At 34.3% G+C, this 22391-nt stretch overlaps 1 protein-coding gene across 2 annotated transcripts in view; it reads right to left on the bottom strand.

Moving 5' to 3' along the window:
• GABRB2 (gamma-aminobutyric acid type A receptor beta2 subunit) overlaps positions 1 to 22391 on the bottom strand; it is a 110149-nt gene that overhangs the window by 2790 nt on the left and 84968 nt on the right. Inside the window, exons 7-9 of one of the 2 annotated variants that reach the window (XM_015819573.1) lie at positions 20179 to 20331; positions 16855 to 17099; positions 10177 to 10287 (exon numbers count right to left, since the gene is read on the bottom strand). In XM_015819573.1, the coding sequence (XP_015675059.1) occupies positions 10177 to 10287; positions 16855 to 17099; positions 20179 to 20331 (509 nt within the window). The remainder of the gene's footprint in view (positions 1 to 10176; positions 10288 to 16854; positions 17100 to 20178; positions 20332 to 22391) is intronic. The other variant, XM_015819574.1, reaches the window with a different exon arrangement.

Genomic DNA, 22391 nt, shown 5'->3' on the forward strand with positions numbered 1-22391 from the left:
AATAATGTTAGTTTAGGAGAGAGCTAAAGGATGTCATAGAATTGTTAACTTAAGGGTAATATAATTTAAGACAGAATATAATTATTGTATTGTAAACCCTGTGTGTAGCTCTGGGAAGTCGGGGGGAAGGGAGGGGGGTGGGGAAGGGTGGGGTATGAGGGAGGTGGGGAGTTATATTGTAAAAATTCTAAAAATTTTCAATTAAAAACAAAACAAAACAGGCCCAGAGTTATATTTGTGAGATGGGCAGTTATATAAATCAATTAAAATAAATCATCACATAAATGTAGACAAAACACTGCTACTCTAGTAATTGGCTCAAGCAGCTCTGGTGATCCAACTGTGCTGAGTGGATCCACATATCTAAACAGTCACACACATCTCAATCATTTATGCATCACAATGACAATGCTGTGCATCACCAGTGCTTTGTTTTTAAAAGGAAGTAGTACATTGGGAAGACACATGGATGAAGGGACGTATGCTTGAAAAAAAAATATTCTGATCCATGTTCCTGGCAAATTTGTAAACCATTTTTCAGAGTGCAACCTGAAAACTTGAGATCTGCAATCGGTTTGGTAATAGATGAGTGTGTCAACCTGCCTACTGCCATAGGAGACAGTGGCATAATTGCTTTATATCAGGGTCCACAAAACACATAAACATTGCATCAGTCTCTCAGAAATATTCAAACAAACAGTACTATGTATTGTGAATTTTACAGACATTGTTTCATGCATTTGCAGAGAATGTGTACATTATTATTATTATTATTGCGTTAAATATGACGTTGTCAATTATTAAATTGAATTTGATCATTCTGGTCAGAATGTCTGGGGCTGTTCCTTTATCATTTCCTATGAAACAAACATATTGATAACCAAGCATATCATGTCTGCATTCCCTTAAGAAATGTATATGCATAAGCATAGCCAAGTCATTTTTCAAGACATTACCACTTCATCCTTGAAACCAAAAGTCAGCTAGCCACTCCCCAAAAGAGGTAAATGGGTAGGGATGATAATATTTTCACAGTACAGACAAATGTGCACAGTATTTCCATGTGCATTTCATGGAACTAAACACTGAAGAATTCACCATTTGCCAAATGGTAAATTATTTACGGTTTAAGTCATTATATTGAAACAGTTTAAAAGGAAGAAAATTAACTCTGGGATACAGTTGTGAAACAAATAACATATTCATTGATATCAGAAATCATAAAAGAGGAGCATTGGTTAATTCGGGGAAGAGTGGTTAGGTTGTATGGAGTGAATCATACAAGCAGGGTGGGCAAGCTTTCTAAAAGTTTATTTTTTATTTTTTAATTTCCAGTCAGCATCCAAACCCTTTAACCAATCTTCAGCCTTCTTTAGATCTCATAGTTAATACAGTATGAATAATAAGCTGACATAATTTAGAAGAAAAAGAAAATTGTTTTCAGAATATGTCATTTTGTATGATTCATATTTTATTCTTATAATCATTTTTTTGGTAATCAGGCATTTGTCAGAAGACACTATTATTTGAGAAGGCTGGAGGTATCTACTTCTTTTCTAAAAACACACTGGAAATCATTTACTAGCAGAAAATTAGTAATGGATGAGCCTCCACAGGGAGATAGAGATTTTGTATTTCTCTTTATAAACATTAAACAGATATCGGTTTTCTAAAATAAGAAGTAAATTTAATTGATGAAAAGCAAATTGAATTATTTGTTGAAGTTGATCTGTGTTTTTGATTAGGAAAGCAATGCTGAGTTTCAGAACAACAGAATAGGCTCACCCATTTCTAATGAAAATGTATGCTTGTAACAAAAGAAAAGCTTACAATACAACAGTGAAACACATTTATTCTGCAGGCGCTTTTCATCCAGAAGGATCCCAAAGCGTTTTACAGACTTTAGAAAGCAACATCACTTCACCAAGTGCAGTCATCTGAGGCAAAAATGTGGGAGCTATATAACATTGCCAAACAATACAGTGTAGTTCAATATAGGAAATGAAGAATGCATTGTCAGTTAGAACTAGGTAGTGATTGGGTAAATGATGTGGAGATGATTCAAAAGAATGAACTCCTTTGCAATTCAACCAAAGTTGGACAAGATTTTGGCATGAAGATGCCAGGTCACAAACAATGTGCCATTGGTCTGCAATGAGTTCAAGCCCTCAGTTTTACATCCCTAAGGATAAAACCATTAAGAAAGCAATAAAATATACCTTTGTTGAATACATTTCTGGACAATGATATGTGCCAATTATTCTTCTGTCCTGTAAGTTAATAAAATCAAAACCAGTTTCCTTAGAAAAAAATCAGCTGTTAGTTTTCATTAAAAATTAATGCACTTTAGGCTATCATTGTAAACTATGCACACTAATTAAAAGCACAGGGCAGTGTGAGCCAACAAGCAGCAGAAGTACTGTAGGTCCTTATTTTAGAAATGCTGTTGTTGTCTTAGCCCTGACACTGTGGACAACATGTATTTGTAATGGAAGTAAATATAAGTGAGCGTATATATGCATGTATACACATGCACACATATATATCCAAACTGGTAGGTGTTGAAACTACCCCAACCCTCTCCCCTCAACATATGAATTGAAATGATGTGAAAATAACATTAAGAAGGGGCTTAAGGATTATACAGCAATAAGACACAGACTTTAGATGTAGCATAGGATAATTCCATAGGAAGAAAGCTGAAAAGAGAAACATGGAGGAATGGGAAAAACAAAATATAAAATGAATACTGTATTAATACTCAAATTAGTAATCATGGAAGCACCTTATAATTACCTTAAATCATTATATGGCAAATAGCACAATGGAATTTACAGACAGACCAAAAATCAACTTGTAAAATTGTACAGTACCCTGAGATACTGCTGATATTTTTCTTTATATACTTACTTGGAAAGGCAATTCCAATGAGTTCCTAGAAACTCCAAAATGATGGCTATCTAAAGGAGTTGCATGTAACATTTTAATATATCAATGAGATGAGATCTAATATCTGAAACTATGTTCATTGATAACAAAGGGAAGTAATTATTTTTCTCTGGGAGTAATTTTACATAGGCTATTATTTCCTGCCTGGCTGAAATTTCTGTACTGTTCACTTTCTTCTTTAATATCAAATATGCACTACATAACTAGCATGCTAAGATATGTGAGTTGTACAGTTTTGTTGCTTGCAAAGCATAGGCTGAAAAGTCAAACCATTCACAAAGTTCATCCTGATTTTTATATTAAACGGAACAATAAAACATTGTGTGGGAGATGGATGTAATATTTAAATTATCTATAATCTAATTCTGAGGTCCCCAACCTTTTGGGCACTGGTTACGTGGAGAGACTTTTTTCCGCAAACTGGAGGGGGCATGGTTTTGTATGCTCCCTTCATCCCACAGATGGGGCTTTGCTTGTTTGTGCGGCCGGTTGCTGGCATGTCGCGGCCTGGTACCAGGCCACGGACCGGGCATTGGAGACCTCTGCTCTAATTCAAAGTAATAGAAGCCTTAACTCCCAGGTTGTTATAAAGCAGGGGTGTCAAACTCGCAACGTCACGTGACATGTCGCAACGTATCACAACTTTTTTTCCATTGCTGGCAATGGGGTGGGCACGGTTTCGGCATGATGCATCTGGCCCGCGGGCCGGCAGTTTGACACCCCTGTTATAGAGTATAACTGAAGGTGCTAGTTAGTTGTAAAGTACTATGTAGCTCAAGATGTGGGTATCTATAATGTTATCTATTACAGGGAATAGATAACTATGTAATATCTTGTCCACTGAGACCTTCTAGCCTTGCAGAAGCTGGCAAAGATTTGTCTGCTCTAGAAGGTTTGGGATCTGATTTATTATCACTAAACGTGGTAATAAGTTTTAGCATAATGTTATATAATACAGAAATTTTAATTATATGTATTCGATCATTTGAATTATTTCTTGCTGTTGCCTTCCTACCTTAAAAAAAAAATCTTCCTACATGCTTTCTTTTCTTTTCTTTTTTTTAAAGATCCTAAACTCATTTACTAAATACTACTTTGTTTGCCCTGGCTTTCTGAACAATTCTAGAACTGGCAGCTAGAGACCATTAGAATCAAAACAATTTTTTTATTCCTTTTTTCTTTATATCAGCTCAGCCATTATTGTCAGATAATTTATTGCAATGTCCTTTTATGCATTACTTTACAGATTTTGCCCTATCTTTTACATAATTTAAATACATTTTGAAATAAAGCTTAAATATTTAAAGTCCAATTGTATCCCCAAATTTGCATTCATAGATGTATTATCTAATTACCCTTTATTATTTGTAAAAAGATAGCTGAAAAATAAATCTAGTTTTGATAAGTAAAGCAGAGTGAATTAGCCCTGTCTGAATGTCTACCTTTTCCTTTTGATTGCAGAGCAGATGCAGATATAATGAATTATGTCAAAACTTCTATTTTGTTGGATTTCAGAACTATTTTACAAAATCTTCCCTTTCCTTTTCTCTTCCTCTCCCCTTTCCTTACCTTCCTTTCCTTATTATCAATAATGTAGCAATCTATTTAACAGAGGAGATAGAATGATTGTGATAAACACCATAATAGGCATCTACTTTAAACCAAAATAATGAAACAAAATGTATCCCATCGTCATAATGCAAGCCCTGGCTGTTTGTACTTGTGTCCTCACTTCAGAAACAAGTATAAAAGTCACAGGGCGTGTGTTGAAATGTATTGCCACCTCTTTCCCCCATGTCTTGTGCATTACTTATTAACATCATACATAACAATGCCTCTTTCATAGTATTCTTTCTACTTATACAATACTCTATTAGGGTAACTATTTCTTTATTTGATTTATTAAAACTGCTCAACTCAAAAACAATTTGGGCAGCTTACAATATGTCCAATATGTATGCTAAAGCTCTATTAAAAACACATGACTGTTGAAACTAAAACAGCCCTCCTCAACATGTAAAAAAGGACTTGACAGGGATTCCACAGAGATCCTAAACCTAGGTCTGGGAACTGAATCAAGTCTCAAGAGACCTGCGGAGAGTGGGATCTGTGTATATCTCAAGACAGATGCTATTCCAGAGGGTAGGACAATTTTTAGAATCATTCCCATTGGAAATATATTTATGTTCTTTCTAATAGGCATAATCAAAACAGCTTGGAGTGCAGCCAAGCAAACCCAATGACTGTTCTATTCTCCTAACATTTGAATTTCTGTTCCTGTTTAATTGTATATGACTTGGCTTTGCCATAACAACTAAATTGACTACAGTTCCATAAGAGAAGGAGCTACACACACACACACACACACGCACGCACGCACGCACGCATGCATGAACATACAGACACTGAAAGGTTTGTGCAAAAAACATTCTTGAAGATACTGGATAAATTGGGTCCGGTAGGCTCTTTCAGAAAGGCAATTGTATCATGATTCATTTCAAAGATCCTTCTGTAGATCACTATGCCACAATTCTACTAGAACAAATGCTAGACTGGTTGCTTAAAAACAAGTTGATCAAGTGCAGAAGGAGTTAAACAGGTACTTAGATATGGGTCCTGAAATTTGACCTTAGCCAAGAGATAGAAGACATTATTGACCTTACTTCCAAAGAGCCTGAAGCTCTAAATAGAACTTTGCCATGTTTCCTGAACTTCTGAATTAGGAATAGTTTTAAAATCAAATTATTTTGAATTTGAAACATGTTTTCAGCATGTACCCCATTCTTATTTTAAGTATTTGGAGAGTGTAAAATTCTCAGAATAGCAACATTTTACATCTGAAGCAGATGTTTCCCACTCAAAAACAGACTGTTTTAAACTCAACATTTTGATCCAAAACATTTGTATTTTGTATGTAAATGTAGGCTAAAAAAAAAAATATCCTCAGAGATAAAATATGTTGCCTGAGAAGAGTGCTGCCATGGCAAGAAGTATTTTATTTTCCAAATGTACTGGAAGATAAACTTTTTGATTATGTAAAAGGACTGTTATACCTTAGACACTGTATGTGAATATCCTAGGACAGTGTTTCTCAACTGAGGCTGAGGAATTCTGTGAGTTGAAGTCCACCCCTCTTAAAAGTTGCTGAGGTTGAGAAACAATGTCTTAGAATGAAGTAAAAATGGAATTCTGGGATCATTCTGATACATAAAGAGTCTTGCACAGCTGATTTGATTTCTTTGGTGATGTCACCAGGTTTGCTGTTGCAGAAATACAGTGAAGTTACCATCTACATTTTCTGGAACAGTCTACAGGTTTCTACTGTATCCATCACTTTATATTATAGTTTTACCACATTCTTACATAAAGCTAAGGGAAAAAAGCAAACAATGCTATTCAGGAAACTGATGGTTCAGAGCAAATTCTTATATAACAGTGATATATAATGATCAATAATATTTTAGGTTGGTTTTTTTGCATTATTAAGACTGCAAATTCAGTGTGAGTAGCATGGAATAAATAAAATTCACTTATTGAATAATATTTTTACTTCTACAACCAATCTTAACTTCTATGTTATTTTTTTGAACCATGTAGATCAGGGCTCTTCAAACTTGGCCCTTTTATGACTTGTGGACTTCAGCTCCCAGAATTCCTCAGTCAGCATGCATTAAAATTCTCAATTGTTGAGAAGTTTCTCTTCTTTAAAATGCTCAGAACAAGCAGTTGCCATTGAAATCTCAGGAGGAAAAAGCATTTCCTTAATGGGTTTTCCCCTTTCTACATTTCCTAATCCAAAGGAATTTTGGACAAAAAAGAAGAAGAAAAATAGTTTTCAGACTCTGTCAATTTGTCTTCAAAACCAGAATAAGATGAGGCTAAATTTGGTGTAGCGGAAGCAAACAAAAGAAAAACTTGAATTGGAAAGTGGGCTGAATTCAGCTGCAGAGGGAAAAAAAAAATCCACATTTTTCATAATACAGTATAACATTATTGGAAAGACAATTTCACAGCAGCTCAGAATTCAGCTGACTATTCCATTCTTAAATCCAGTTGCCTGCTGAAAAAGCACCTTTGGGACAACCATGACCTGGATGACTGAGAATCTCCATCGACATTTAGCTATGCACTTTGGGATGTACACCCTTCGAATGGTGTGGGAGTATGAATGGACTTCCAGACAACATTACAGACTACAGGAACAGGGCAGAAAACATCCTGCAGCCAGAAGGCTCCACATACATTTGCACTACTCAGGGGACCCTGAGGATACAGAAGAAACCTCCGAATGGCCCCAACAACTCTCTTACTGTCTGCAAGGAATATAAATCCTTCTATTCCCCACCATCTGGTCAGAGTTGAAGAAGCTTCTTGGATAAGAAGCGAAATGCCTTCAAAGAAAAACAAGAAAGTCCAGTTGCCTCCTAAAAAAGCACTTTGGGACAACCATGACCTGGATGACTGTGAGTCTCCACAGACATTCCATTCTTAACCACTCTGCCCTCCCTTCCTAGAAGTATTAACTTCTATTAAGGCTTTTCCTTCCTTATTATCATTTCCGAATTGATGAAATACTGAAAAGAAATTATGTATAGGCACCTAAGATACTATCTGTTGGTATGTCCACCAGCATAATAATCCTCTAAAAATGAAGAGAACTTGACCAAATTTGGCATATAGGAAAAACAAGATCAAGCTTTAAAATGGTCCTACTCTGGTTGAGGACTATCAGCCTTGTGAAGTAGTCCAAACAATAAACATGCCCAGAAGAATTAGCTCTACTTTTAATGTAAGGTTACATTAAAATAATTTTGCAAGTACACTTCTCCCTCGTTGCCTTTATAGCCGAGGGAGAAAGGAAAGTCCCTTCTGTGATGTTTGCCATGTCTACATTCCTGTTGTGGGCTAAGCTGTTGTTTATCTGACCATGACCCTGATGGGGATCTTCCCTTTGTCTTCCAAGGTCATTTCCACAAACTGTTACATTGGGTGTGGAATTTTTTTAAAAAATAAATATATTCCCCACTGCATCCCTAAGATAGAGGCTGTTGGGCAGTGACTCAGAATATTGCAGATTTCTCCATTTGAAATCCCATGCCTTCTTTCTTGCTGGTCACATAATCCTGGCCTGTTCTTAAGAAGTGGGAAAGAATTCCATGATTCTTTTTATGAAAGATGTTCAGCATGCTTTCCTTATTTTATTTATTTATACACATCTTTATGTTCTAAACATACATAGTAAATCAAGATTACACATATTATTTGGCTTCCTATCTAAAAGTAATCCTTCCCAGGTAGTATGGTTTTTAATTATGTTGCACCCCTTGTTCCAAAGGTTTGGGAAAGTCAGTCTTACTGCTTTCTAAAATGATTACAGGAACATGGCTGTCCTAATGTTAGTTGAGAGAGCAGGCTATTCCAAGTAATTTTCATCCATACCTCTATTCTGAGTGGCCATTTGACTTCTTTTATAAAGAGGAGTCCCCTAATTTGAATTCCAATTAAATGTAATATTTAAGCTCATGAGAAAATAAGGAAAGAACAAAATACTTGAATTTGCCCATCAATATAATACCTAAACAACACACTCAGCAGAACAATAGTCTGTGGTCATACTCTCTATAACACGGGTGTCAAACTCAATCGTGTCACGTGAAGTATCATGATTTATCATGATGTTTTTTGCCTTTAAGGAGCTGGGGTGGGCATGGCCTGTGCGTGATGCATCCGGCCCACAGGCCGCCAGTTTGACACCCCTGCTGTATAATGAGTTACACTGCATACTTATTTCACTCAGAGATTGTTTGTTTCTACGTCAGCACAAATGTTATGGGAATCTTTGCATCCTGCCTTTTCTTTCTATTTCTTGATAGTTACCCAAAATCATGTCTTCTTACTCTACTTTCTCTAAATCTTTTGGTGAATCTATTTGTTTCCCAGTGCATTCACAAAATCAAAATGGGCAGTTATGTATTATATCTAAAATAATTGTAAAATGATTTAGATAAAATGCCTTTATCTCTAAACTATATAGCAGGTCATAGATAAAAGAGATGGGAGTTATAAATGAGTCTGGCTCACAAGTGAGCAGATTTAAAACTGTTTCAGGTAACAAATTAAACAATGTTTGCTTTCGTATGATGAAATTTTGCAAGTTCTATGTATATCTGATAATCAAATCTAGTAGAAGAAATGGACACTATCTGCCACAGATTTCTATAGTGTTTTCATCTATTATTGCTTAATAAATTCTTTCATTAGCATATGTGTATTGTTTTTTTCCCTAGTCTATTACATATTTGATCATTATGATTGTAAATATGCTAGTAGCAAGATTATGGCAGATTTACTAAATTATTTAGAGCAATATTAAGGAAAAAATTGTTGGTGCTCCCAAAACAGAAAATGAGGTGAATTCGTGCATGTCTCAGAGGCCCCAAAGAAACTATCCATGAAAAAAGTAAAGCTAAGACATTATTGTTATAGAATTATTCACCCTATATGGAGAATGAAGAGAAAAAAAGTTCACTAAAGAAAACAGAGTTAAATGTAATCTGAAGCAAAGCAAATCTAAGATGGGAGGTATAAGAATATGAATTAAGATTCCATGAACATTTTAAGTATAAATACATTAAAAGTGTAAAAAAAAACCACAACAACAATAGGAATGGGTGAACAAAGCTAAAACTCAGTATGGTGGGAAATAGGTTATACTAAACAATTACTTTAAAAACACACATACATTAACACACACAAACAATATGACTTAAATTTAAGACAAACATAAATACACCTCTAAAAGGGACTTTTCAATCATCTATACTTGATGACAAAAAAAGAGTTTAAATGAAGACATTTTTCCTGAAAGATTGAAATAAGATCATTCTGACTCTATTCTACAACCTTAGTTAACTCTTCTGTAATTATTAAACAAAAGAAGGATATAGTTGAACAGAAAAATAGCACAAAAGGCTAAATCAACATGGCTTTAAAATGAAGTCAGCTGAATCAGTTAATAAACTTTGGCATAGCAATATATAATTTGTTAATTGTTCTTTGGCTGTAAAAGTTACAATATAATACATAATGAGAATGTAATGGATACTTTATCTGGGTTTTAATAAAGCATGCCATACAGTACTATACAATATCTTATGGTTAGAAGGCCAACATAAGATGTCTTGGACAGTTAATACAATCAAATGGATCAAAAACTGGCTATCTAACCGTTTTAAGAGGGTAATCGTAAGTGGCAGTCCATCTAGTTTGGGAGAGATTTCCAGTGGGATCCAGGGATCGCAATTCGGTCCCATTTTGTTTTATATCTTTATAAAAGATCTGGAAGACAAAGTAGAGAATACGCTAAATAAAATTTTTAGATTTGACTACTTAGGGAATGGTGAGCAAAACTAGAACTAACATAGTAGTGTAAATCATTTAACTCTAAATGTCTCTGAAACTGGATGATAGATTTTACATTCCATTATTTCTAAACATAGAGACAGAAGAAGGTAACAGAACATAAGAAGCTCAACAGAAGGAAAAAGAAGGCAACTTTGCTACATAGATCTGTATCCTCCATCAATTATCTTTATACTAATAGTACAGATCACATGACAAAATAGAAGAGGCTACACAATCTCACATGAAGCCTGATTAAAGGTACTAAATATATAAAGAACTTGGGAAAAATGAAAACAAAGAACAGGAGAGTCAAGTACAGGAGATTCAAAGCCAAATGTGGAGGAATAAGTTCCATTAAAGCCAATGGTAAAACATGCTGAAATATTGAAGTGGCAATTCTTAACATAAAAAAAACCCTCTGGCAAATACTCAATATAATAGTCTTCAGACTATATTTCCAAGTTATTTCCGTGCAGGGTTAGCGAAGAAAAATGGCACACTTAGAACAAAACAAAATGGAAATTCATAAAAAAAACATGGAAGGAGATTTTCCACATGAACACACTGAACATTCAAAGTATAAATTATAATTTAATTAAGCAGATCAATGCATGCATTTTTTGATAAATTTATTTTGTTTTCAGAACTGAATTAAGAGGAGAGTTTTAATGGAAACAAACACAAAAACTGCATATTATTACACTGAAATTGTACAACATATAAGAGCAGAATGTGAGGTAAAATAAACTCTGCTCTACTTGCCATCTTTTACTATGTTATATTATTGATTTTATAGTAATTTGTTTGATTATTGTGAGACATCCAGAATTATTTTAACTTTATTTGGTATTCTTGGACTGTTTTCCAGTATTTCCCTTTTCTCGATATAGTTCTTTTAATATCAACAGATTTGATATCACTAATTTTAAAAGAGAATTTCTTGTTAGAAATCCATCATGTGTGCAAGACTCCAAGATTACTTTGCTATTCTTACATTTTAGGATTGAAAATAAAGTTTGTTAAATTGTGTGATTCTGCTCCTTAAATGTCATGAATTAACAAATGTTCCCTTTGTGCAAGGCAATGCTTAATATGATGTTCTTAATGCTGCCTCATTGTGCTATATACTAAAATAAACCCCTATTATAACTATGCAAAACTTTGGATTTTAAGAGAGTGTAGGAGTACTCATACTGTATAATATCTGTTGGGAACACTCAAAGCAGTTATATCTTTCCCCGGGAAATAAGCTGATTTTGGTGTTCTTGGTGCTCTCTGAGCTTCGTTGTTTGTTAGTGGACATCTCATTACCCAGCTAGGTAATAGTACTTTGACTGGGGGGGGGGTTGGTGGAGGCAGAAAACAGTACTGTAATTAAGGAACTGTCAAGGAGAAAATTACACCCCTCCATAAAAATAGGCAGCAAACTTCACAATCACTTGCAATGATGATTCTATCTAGTTGGGTAATGAAATGTCCCCAAGCAAACAACCAAGCTTAAAGACCACCAAGAATTTCACAATTCAACCCTGAGCTACAGATATTGCCTTCTATTGAAAGACCTGCTAGTTTTAGGAGTTCCTGATAGGTGTTAGATGTATGCCCATGCACACTGCAAAGCACTTCCCCCCTGTAAAACTGAAGTACTACATAGCCCTTGTACTAATCTTCAACCACTAGGCTACTTCAGTTTATTAGATCTTTGCTTATCTCATACATCTTAGCAGACACTTCAGTAACACATATGCCATTTTTAATGGTTTTCCTTTCATTCAAATGGTAGCATTCGCCCAACTGTCCAATCGAAAGAAAATAAAACAAAGGAAACTGTATTCTATACAGAGCACCACCATTTTGATGGAATGGAGACCAGCTCTCGAGATTAAGTTTGAAAATAACTTTCCTTTGATAAAAGTCTGCTGCAATCATCATATAGTGCTGATATTCTCAGTGTTTGCACATTCAGCTGAAAATTCTGGTTTGGCTGTTTAAACTTGGGGTATTGTAGATACCAGATTTGGCCAATGTATGAATACCAAGTCAATTAGGTTGCTTTAGAACACTTTTGTGGCTCGCTGAGATGAGATATTCCTCCAAAGTAATTTGAAAGAAATTTAAATTATTGTAAGACTGAGAATTTCAGAACTACTGAGCAGTTCGGAAAGGCATAGACCTTCTGAATGCTTTTCCTTTGTTGAGGTTTTGTTTCACCACTGCATACCTGGATGGGATGATGAGATTGGGGGCAGTAATGGAATGACTAAAATTTAGGGCTGTGCATGATCGGGAAATGCATCAGATCTCATGTGAGACCAGAACTGTTCTTCTGGTCTGTGTGATACTAAATTCCCCAAAATGCTGCTTTTTAAGAGTTTCATTAATCTCTACAGAGGAAGATTTTTGAAGATATTTGCAAATCAAAATATTTACCATAGATCGCTATCTGTTAAACATATTTTAGAACACATATTTACTTATCAAGCAAAACTTCTGGATCTACCTTTGTGAAATTTGACATGATTTCTTCCCATAGAACAAATATATAACATTATTTTTATAGACATTGCCCATCAAGAGAGAACAGTAATTAACATATTCTACAAAAAAAATAGAATTTAGTTTAGAGATGTAAAGCTTACATCAACAGGCATTTTGTACTTTGGATTACAAAGGAGGAAGTCAGAAATTAAATATTAATCTGTATTATTTTTAGTTTTTTTCTTTTTCTTTTTCTAAACATTTATAAATAATAATATAGTGGAGATTTTAGAATTAAACTCGAGCTTTCTTTCTTTCTTTCTTTCTTTCTTTCTTTCTTTCTTTCTTTCTTTCTTTCTTTCTTCCTTCCTTCCTTCCTTCCTTCCTTCCTTCCTTCCCTCCCTCCCTCCCTCCCTCCCTTCAATTTATATAGTCTCCCATCTTACAAAAGCAATTCTGTGTAACACATAACAATGAGATAAAACAACAATGTAAAAATTAGATATGTAAAAATCCATATTTTCATATATTTATAAAAATATATCAAATAAATCATATATAAAAATTATAAAAATCAAATATACAAATTCTAGGTGATGTGAAGGATAACAATGGCCACCTCAACAACAGAGGCATCTCAGTCTCTAATGCCGTGGGAGTCCCAGGCCTGATAACATAACCTGTCTTGAGGGCCTTTTGGACTGTCAAAATAAATGAACATAATCTAATATTGAGACGATAGATATTTCTTAAGGCAGGTGCCATTTAGAGAAAGCACGTGTTCTAGGAACCACCAAACGTAGGTTCCAAGTTGATGGGACCCACAATATGCCCTCTCCACTAGATCTAATGGGAATGAACTGATAAGAGTGGGGAGAGGCGGTCCCTCAGATATATACTTTCTTTTGATACTTCTTTTAATAGAGGTATTACTAATTGTGATATTGAATAATAATTGTACAACCTCAGTAATTATCTTTTTATTCATAAATCATTTTTCTAAAAAATATATCTTTGTTTTAAGTAAAATAAAAATATTATAAGAAAACTAAATAATAATAATAATAAAATAAGCACAGACTACTGCTTATATATTTTTTAAAACAAGGAAATGAATATCTATCTACATTTATAGACCTCTATATGCTGTATCATTGTTAAACAAAGTTAAAATCATATTTTAAACAATTTATAAAATGTTCTACAAGTAGTCCTCAACTTATGATCAAACATAGTTACAATGGCCTCAGAAAGGATGCTTTAGGGACTTTAAAGCACTTTTAAAGCACTGCTGTAAATGTCACATTGCCCCTCTGTAGTCATGTGACTACATTTCAGGTGTTTGACAGTTGGCTTGCATTTATGACCAGTTGCAGCATCCTACAGTTGCATGACTGTGATTTGCGATATTTGGGGGAGAGAATGGATTCAGGCTTAAATCCACATGATCTGTTTAATGCCATGTGATTTGCATAACGACTGCCATGAAAATGGTTGAAAAATCAGGTCTAATCACATGAGTTATTGATGAACAACTTATGGCTGAAATTTTGGTGTCAGTTATGATTGTAAGTCGAGGACTGACTGTATTCCATAAAATCCCAAGCATCAATCTAATAGAAATAAGATCTGATGTAAACAGAACACTGCAATTATTTTTTAAAAGATGCATTCATTTTTAAGTTTGTAAAGGAGCCAAGTTCCCAAATAGCTACTGTTATTCTTTTAAAGTTAGGCAGTTTTCATTCCATTCTTTTTATACTTCCTTCTTCCATTGTTTTATTTCAGAATTTACATACTTTTTTTCCACCCTGAGACCCTCACATTATATTGTTTTGTAAGAATGTTGCATAGAAGGCATCTCTGGGTAATTTCTCAACTTAGTGGCTTGCATATTGTAGAATACTATTTTTTGCCTCTGCATAACTCCTCTTTTCCAACTTCCACTGAGAAAAATAATGACCAAGCCAGCCACAATTTTAGAATGTTAATTAGGGCAGAAGACTATTGTCTCTCCAGCACTTGCCCCCCCTTGCTGTAAAACACTAGATAAAAAAAACCCCAACCAACTACAACTCAAACTCATTTGCGAGAACATATGGCGCTTTGAACTCACTGACATTTTGAATATCCATAGTAATAAAAAGGTAGATGTAAATTGTCATTAGGATTTTAATTTTTATGTGTATTTTGGGGAGTCTGACTCACTGGAGGAAATAGAATTTTCCTCAGAGTTAGTATTTGTAGCATATGCCGAAAACTGTGGAAAATATTTTTCAATAGGTTCAGTATTGTTATTGAAATACATGAAATGGGCTAGATGTCCAAAGAGATACAGATATAGATACAAGTCTATCCATAAGTTATTTAAAGTTCTATTAATTTCAGTTTAATTCAATTTAAGGGTACCAACTTAAATCAGATCAATAGATCATCCCTCCAAACTCTATGAAACTTAGCTTTTTAAGTAAACATGATTATGTTGTGTAGTATATCTTAATTAATGTAATTTATCAATGTTTTCTAGATTCTTTTCTTGTGAAATGCCACTAATGAAAGCAGTATATCACTTATACTGAAAATTGGTTAATACCTGCATATCTTTCTCTTCCTGCCTCTCTATACTGCATAATTTATTTTAATAAAACTATAGAAGCTAGATAAGGCTAGCAAGAGAGATGTCTATGCTATTTAGCCAGCCATTATGCAGATTACCTTGGTCCGCTTGCAACTTATAAATAAAATGATCATAGCACTACTATTATAATACTGGGGCTGGAAAAGAAGGCATTCAATATATTTCTGATCTCCTTTCCTTAATTTTCATGCAAATATACTGATAAACAGTTTGGATTTAAAACATTGTTTATAAATTCTAGTTTTATATACATACAATTTTATAAAAATGTATATTATCTGGATTTATTCTGTACTTCAGTGGAACTAGATTTTCACTGATATCTTTGCTGTAAAAATATATTGTTAACATGCTAGCCTGTAAAATAAATAAATGAACACACACACACACACACACACACACAAACATTGTTTTTCTCATAAGATTTCATGCAGCTCTTTAGCAGTTTTAGCCATCATTTTGGATTGTAAAAGTCTTCAAACATCACCCTGAAATATGATAAAAAATTGAATGTGCAATGTATAGATCTTGGAAATCAACCTTGAGAAAAAAAAGTTCCATTAAAATGACAATGTAGGCTCCTAATGCATTAAAAGATGATTTTTTGAGATGACTACTTATTTTGTCATCAGAATAAAGTCACTTTCTTACAATACTACTTTTTTTGCCTAACATCATGGAACTCTTGACCATTTCTGATTCAGAGTACTAACTAGAATCTTGTGAATTGAATGGTTCTATTAAGAAGCAAAACTATCAGGAGCACTTCCAAGAAATAAATTTATTCTTCTTATAAATTGCTTACATGTGTATGTGTGTGTGTGTATCTTATTTACCTACTGCAAATGGGTTTTTTATGTTACTTTTGCTATTGGTTATTATCTGTATTGTGTCTCTATCTTGTAAACCACCTAAAGAACAATGTAATTAGATAGCATAAAAACAGTAAACAATTTTAAATCTATACATATTCATATGCAAAAGTTGAGCACATCAGAAGTGTGAAAAAAGGGAAAAAAACAATTCTAACTAAATGTTTGCCTTGCTTTAAAAAAAAAGAATAAACTTCAGCATGTCTTATTCATTTTATTGCTTTGAAATGGGCTTATTTGACCTCTATGTAATGAAAAGCTGTAGATCAGTTTTCATTTATATTTTCATTAGACTGGATAATCCTCCAGCTGTAAATAAGGGTACATTTTCATTGCATTGGAGCTTCTGATCATCTGGAAAACCCTATCTTAAAAGCCAAGACGTTACTCTCTTATCCCTATGTGACTTGTTTGGCAGAGGCTATTGCTTCTGCAAGGCCTGTTAGGAAGAAATGAATTATCTAATACTGCAACTGGGAGAGGGTACTCTATAAACTTCCCATTTCAGTTTACCTTATTGACATCCATTCGTAATTTCTCATTGTTAGCACTGGCAGCTTTTTCTGCTGCTTTCTTCTGGCGCTGTGGTCCCCTGCCAAAAAAGATGTAGTTCACCAAGGCATATTCCAGGAGAGCCATGAATACAAAGACAAAGCAGCCCATCAGATACATGTCAATGGCTTTCACGTAGGGAATCTTGGGTAGTGTTTCTCGTAGATGGGTATTAATGGTTGTCATCGTCAGCACCGTTGTGATCCCTGTAAAACATCACAAAACTCCAATTTAGTGTGCATTTATGTTTTCTCTGTTTTTCGGTGTGTATGCATGCATGCGTGTGTTTTTCTTGTTAATGTGCAAAGGTCATTGTGGTATAGAGTGCAACACGGTGTAGATCTAGAAGATGAGAGAGGGGTAAAAAGAAAGTACATCCCTACATTTTATTATTGCTTTCCTTGCTGTTTGGTTTTGTTCTGGGGGTGCTGAGAAGATTTTTAAGTATTATGAATTATGCAAACCAACATCAAGGAAATGCAGTAAAAATTTTGGTTTAATGGTTCAGTTACAGTGAATGAATTTACTGCCATTTAATAGACTGATGCTTGGTAAACTTAGGGTGTGTCAATTAAATTGAAGTTTTACTGCAAATGACAGGATTTATATAAATTATGCACACAAATGATGCAAATTTGAGTTTAATTGACCTCTGTTAAAGTGCAAGGAAATTTTCTTCTCCTGATGATTTGTTAAACAGAGATGTTACCATAGGCAGGATGGAAGCTGATGTTTTTCTACTTCATGTTCTTTATAGTTAAAATGTTTTTATGTGTTGTTTTTTGATTTGAAATATTTGGTTTGGTTGTCAGAAAAAAATATCTTGCTTAGAGTTCAGGTGCTTGAAATGGAGCTCGTGGATTCTTGCATTGAGGGAACAGTCAACAGTACACTTAACACATATTACATTATAATAATATTTCTTCTTATAAGCTATTTAAACATACACAATTGATGATTTGTATCTTTGTATCTTTTGATGCACTGGAAAACGCATAACAAAAACCAATTCTAATAAAATTTAAGGGTTCATTACAAAATAAACAGACAAATTTACATATAGTACTTTCTAACTACAAAACTGCAACATATATTAATCCTGGGTAAGAAATCAGAACTTTCTTTAAAAAGTTTTGTTGGAAAGAGTTCACTCTAATGTCTGATTTGTGTGCAATGGTTAGATTAGGATCTGGGAAATACAATTCAGGACAAAGCACAGTGTTGATTTCAGGAAGTTTGCGATCTCTTAAATTATTATGAACTGAAATTGAAGGATGAGTACTGTGTGCATCCTCTCACGATCTTGAAAACAGAAATGGAATCAATAAATAACAAATATTTTTTTTTATTTTTAAATTTTTAAATGGTACCTTAATCCCAAAGAACCATCAAGGTTACATATTAAGTATAGTAAAATAATCTAAAATTGAAATACAGATCAAGTGAAACAAAAAACAAATAGCATTAAATACAATTAGATTTAAAATATCTGGGCAAATAAGTAGTAAAAAAGTAAAAAATCCCTATAAAACAAAACTTTGTCTATTCTGATCTGAGATATAATCTAGCTACATTTTTATGTCTCTAGAAAATAGTAGAGAGCATTAAATCTATGAATAGAGGAAAAAGTCCTAGGTCAGACAATTATTTATTTACTGGTATAAGATATAAATTCCCTCCTCATCCCTGTGGTTGGTATGTGTTTTCCTCAATCTCGGGTCCTCTACTACAGATCAACCCAATTATTAGTTTCAGATATTGTGGCCAATGCATTCTGCAGTCTGTATTAAATATAGTTGCCTTCAGTCCTGACCATTTCAAAATAACAGGAAGCATCTGTGAGATTCCTTGCCTGCGTAACAAGTTGTTATTCATAGGTAACAAACCTGAAATAGCAGCAGGACAATAATACAACTGTATAACTCCTGGCAACTACTCTTTATAGCATTATTTTTGGCAAATTTTGTAACTTGTAGAATTTGAAACAGAAATTAGCAGAAGACAACTTAATCCTACTAGGTCAGACATGTCAAACTCGCTATGTCACGTGACGTCGCACAACATATCGGGAGAGTTTTGCCATTGCCGGCAATGGGTGGGCACAGCTTCTGCATGACGCGTCCGGCCCATGGGCCGGACGTTTGACACCCCTGTACTAGGTAGAGCAGGGGTCTTCAAACTTGGCCCTTTTATGACTTCTCGACTTCAACTCCCAGAATTCCTCAGCCAGGCATGCTGGCTGAGGAATTCTAGGAGTTGAAGTCCACAAGTCATAAAAGGGCCAAGTTTGAAGACTCCTGAGGTAGAGTATTGTTTTATGCTCATCTGATAATTAAAGTAAGAGAAGGGCAATTGAATCTTATAATATTCTTGTGTAAGAAATTCTAGAAACTGCCTTCTACTAAATCAGAATCTACCTTCTATTGAATCAGCATATAGGTCTAATTCAGTATTATTTATCCTGATGAGCAGCAGCACTTCAGGGTTTTAGGTGGGTGGGAAGGAATATTTATTATATCTGCAACTCAAATTATCTTTAACTCTCACACCATTCACAGCAATTTTAAGGTAAGGAGAGGCTGCCTTCAGATATATAGCAAATAGACAAGACACACAAGGGTTGAGGGATGGAAGAGAAAGGAAGGGCAGATAGACCAATTCTTTAAGGAGGCATCTTATGTCCAATTCAAACCTGATGATTTTGCTTGGCAATTGGTGGTTTCTCTAACAATAATTCTTGTTCTTTTGTGCCATAGCTGGCAGTTGAATTTGAATAGGAGTCTTTCCCAGCCTTATTATTGGCATTAGTCAGGTACTGAATCTAGGCCTTTTTATCTGAAAGTGATGTTTCCCTCCCTGAAATATGCAAGTTTTCTTTGCAATTTAAGTGGTAAAATCATACGAGGAATCCAATAATTTTTTTCACATTATCAGTAGCATAAAGCAATACTGTAAAAGGTATTTGGTGATCAGGATTAGAACAAAATGTTTAATTTTATTTAAACATGTTTAATTTTTCAGTTGAAATATAATTAATCAAACATGGAATCTTAGACTGGAGTGGCAATGAGACTATGTAATAATGCTGCATCACATCAAAACATATTTCATATAGTCCAGATGAGTTCACATTTCAGTTAACTTAACTACTTATATAACTTGGAATGAATTACTTAAGTACAAATGCTGGCCAATAGAAAATGTTCCACTCATACAATCATGCGATCTAAGTATATTTGTTTGTATAGGTAACATATTCAATGTGAATAAATAAAAAATACCTACCTAAAGCCACTCTTGCAGCTGATGCATCATAATTAATCCAGAATGATACCCAAGACAGAATAGTGATCAGAATGGAAGGCATATAAGTCTGCAGAATGAAATAGCCAATGTTTCTCTTAAGTTTAAAACTTAGGGACAACCTGGGATAGGAACCTAGAACAAAAACAAAAAAGTTTTCAAATACTGTTTAAGAACAATTATCATGTAAACAGACAATTCCAGACTATTATGGCTATTGAGATGAAAATTCCATTAACTTAACAAAGGAACAAAGAACTTACGCATCTTAACTTTTAATACAAAAAATTATAGGGTGCTTAGTGTATCAAGGACATTTGGGGATAGGTTTAATAGTTTTCTAATCAAAAGAGTACAAAAACTAAAATCAAACTTGTGAAAGAATAATGTGGTTATATGCTGGGCAATGAGTTTGCAGATCTCTTCAACAATCACACACACATACACACGCACACACACACACACACACGTATATGTATATCTTATATGTATATGTATATCTTTTAACCCTTTCCTCTGGCTCTGCCAGTCCTTCTCCTACAAAATTGAAGTTTATTTTATACTAGACAACCTATGATTGGCTGGTTTATCCTTTCAGAGGTATTTCCTTATTTAAACAGAGAAACAGAATGATCTGGTTGAGCAAAAAAGCAGCGGGAATAGGAATGACTTCTGACTTCCTGCTGGCTTCTCCATTGATTTTCCTCATGGGAAGCTTGCAGGGAGGATGGGACGCATGTGAAATCTCCCTCCCTTCGACCCTTTCAATGTATGTATACTTCTGTATGCAGGTGATGCCATGCCATTGGTTGAAACTCCCAATGATTTGCAGCAAATATAATTTAGAGTGTATAAAACAACAAGGAATACAGATCTGAAAATGAAGTCAAGAATCTAGGGCTGTTGAATGAATGTAGACAGAAAACAAAAGAGAATAAAGAACAAAAAATACATTGAGATGGTTTGATCACATAAGAGAGTGAATGGCAATCTATTTGCAAAACAGATACAGTATATGAAGGAAAAGTGAATGGTTAAGAGAAAAGGGAAGACAAAGGAAGTTGTGGCTGTATGAAGCTAGAGGACACCTTAAAAAATGTGAAATTTGAAGAGACGATACATGAATCAGAATATGGACATAGTGGAAGTCAGGACATTTTGCCAGGATGGGAAAATATGGAAAGATATTATGAAAACTGTTTACATAAATCAGATTTATTTACTTTCTTATTCTTAACTCATGGCTTTAATTTCTTTGATTTATTATTTTTAATTCTCTTTCTGAACTTCACTTAACAGTACTTACCTTGAAAGGGAGTAGCATGATGCATTTGTCTGCATGCATGCAAGTATGCATGCAAACACGCATGCAAACACACAAGCACACAGTGCTAACACATGAATAACATGTGCAACAGCCATGGTTCAACACAGCTGCAGGAACGATATGGCAGAAATATGTCATGTTCACATCCCTATGTGCTCTGGAGTATTTTTCAGTATCAAATCTAAAGCACTGCACAGTTATGATTAATAGACTCTGCATAGTCATATGAAAAAGTAAAGAAATCTATAGGAAAACATAGAAAGGCATGGCAAGTGAAAACACTTTCCTCAGGAGTTCAACTCAGGTCTCAAATGCAGATTCTAATCCTAGTACTTCCAAAACTTTGTGCTCTGTTTTAAGAACAAACCAAAGGCTGTATTCTACAGATTTGCAATATATAAAAATAATAATTATGATTTGATTTGATTGGCAATCTAGAAAGGTATTTCTCAACCAAGGATTACATAAAGTAATTTCTTGCTCTGCCAAGGACTGCTTGCCAAAATAAAAAAAATAACCCAACTTAACTAGATTTAGATGTCTGAATAATAGAATAGAGGGCAGCTAATGACTACTCTATAGGGAGCCATTAAAGATTGGAAAGAGATAGTATCCTTTTCAATAATGAAAATGACTGGATAAAGTTGATGTTTTTTTTTAACTTAGCTTTGAGAGGAGAGTACCTCCAGAAGACAGAAAATAATTTATTAGCTTTGGTTGTTAACCATTCTTTAGAAAGTGCTAAATAAGGCATATAAGTTATCTAATTTCAAGAAACTCTTCAGAACTCTAAGAGATGTGAACCAAGCCTAATTCACAACATTTTAAAGCAACTGCATCTTTTGTCTCAACTGCATGGTTGCCGTAT

Source organism: Protobothrops mucrosquamatus, unplaced genomic scaffold (assembly GCF_001527695.2).
Source record: "Protobothrops mucrosquamatus isolate PMUCROS unplaced genomic scaffold, P.Mucros_1.0 scaffold955, whole genome shotgun sequence".
Classification (NCBI taxonomy): domain Eukaryota; kingdom Metazoa; phylum Chordata; class Lepidosauria; order Squamata; family Viperidae; genus Protobothrops; species Protobothrops mucrosquamatus.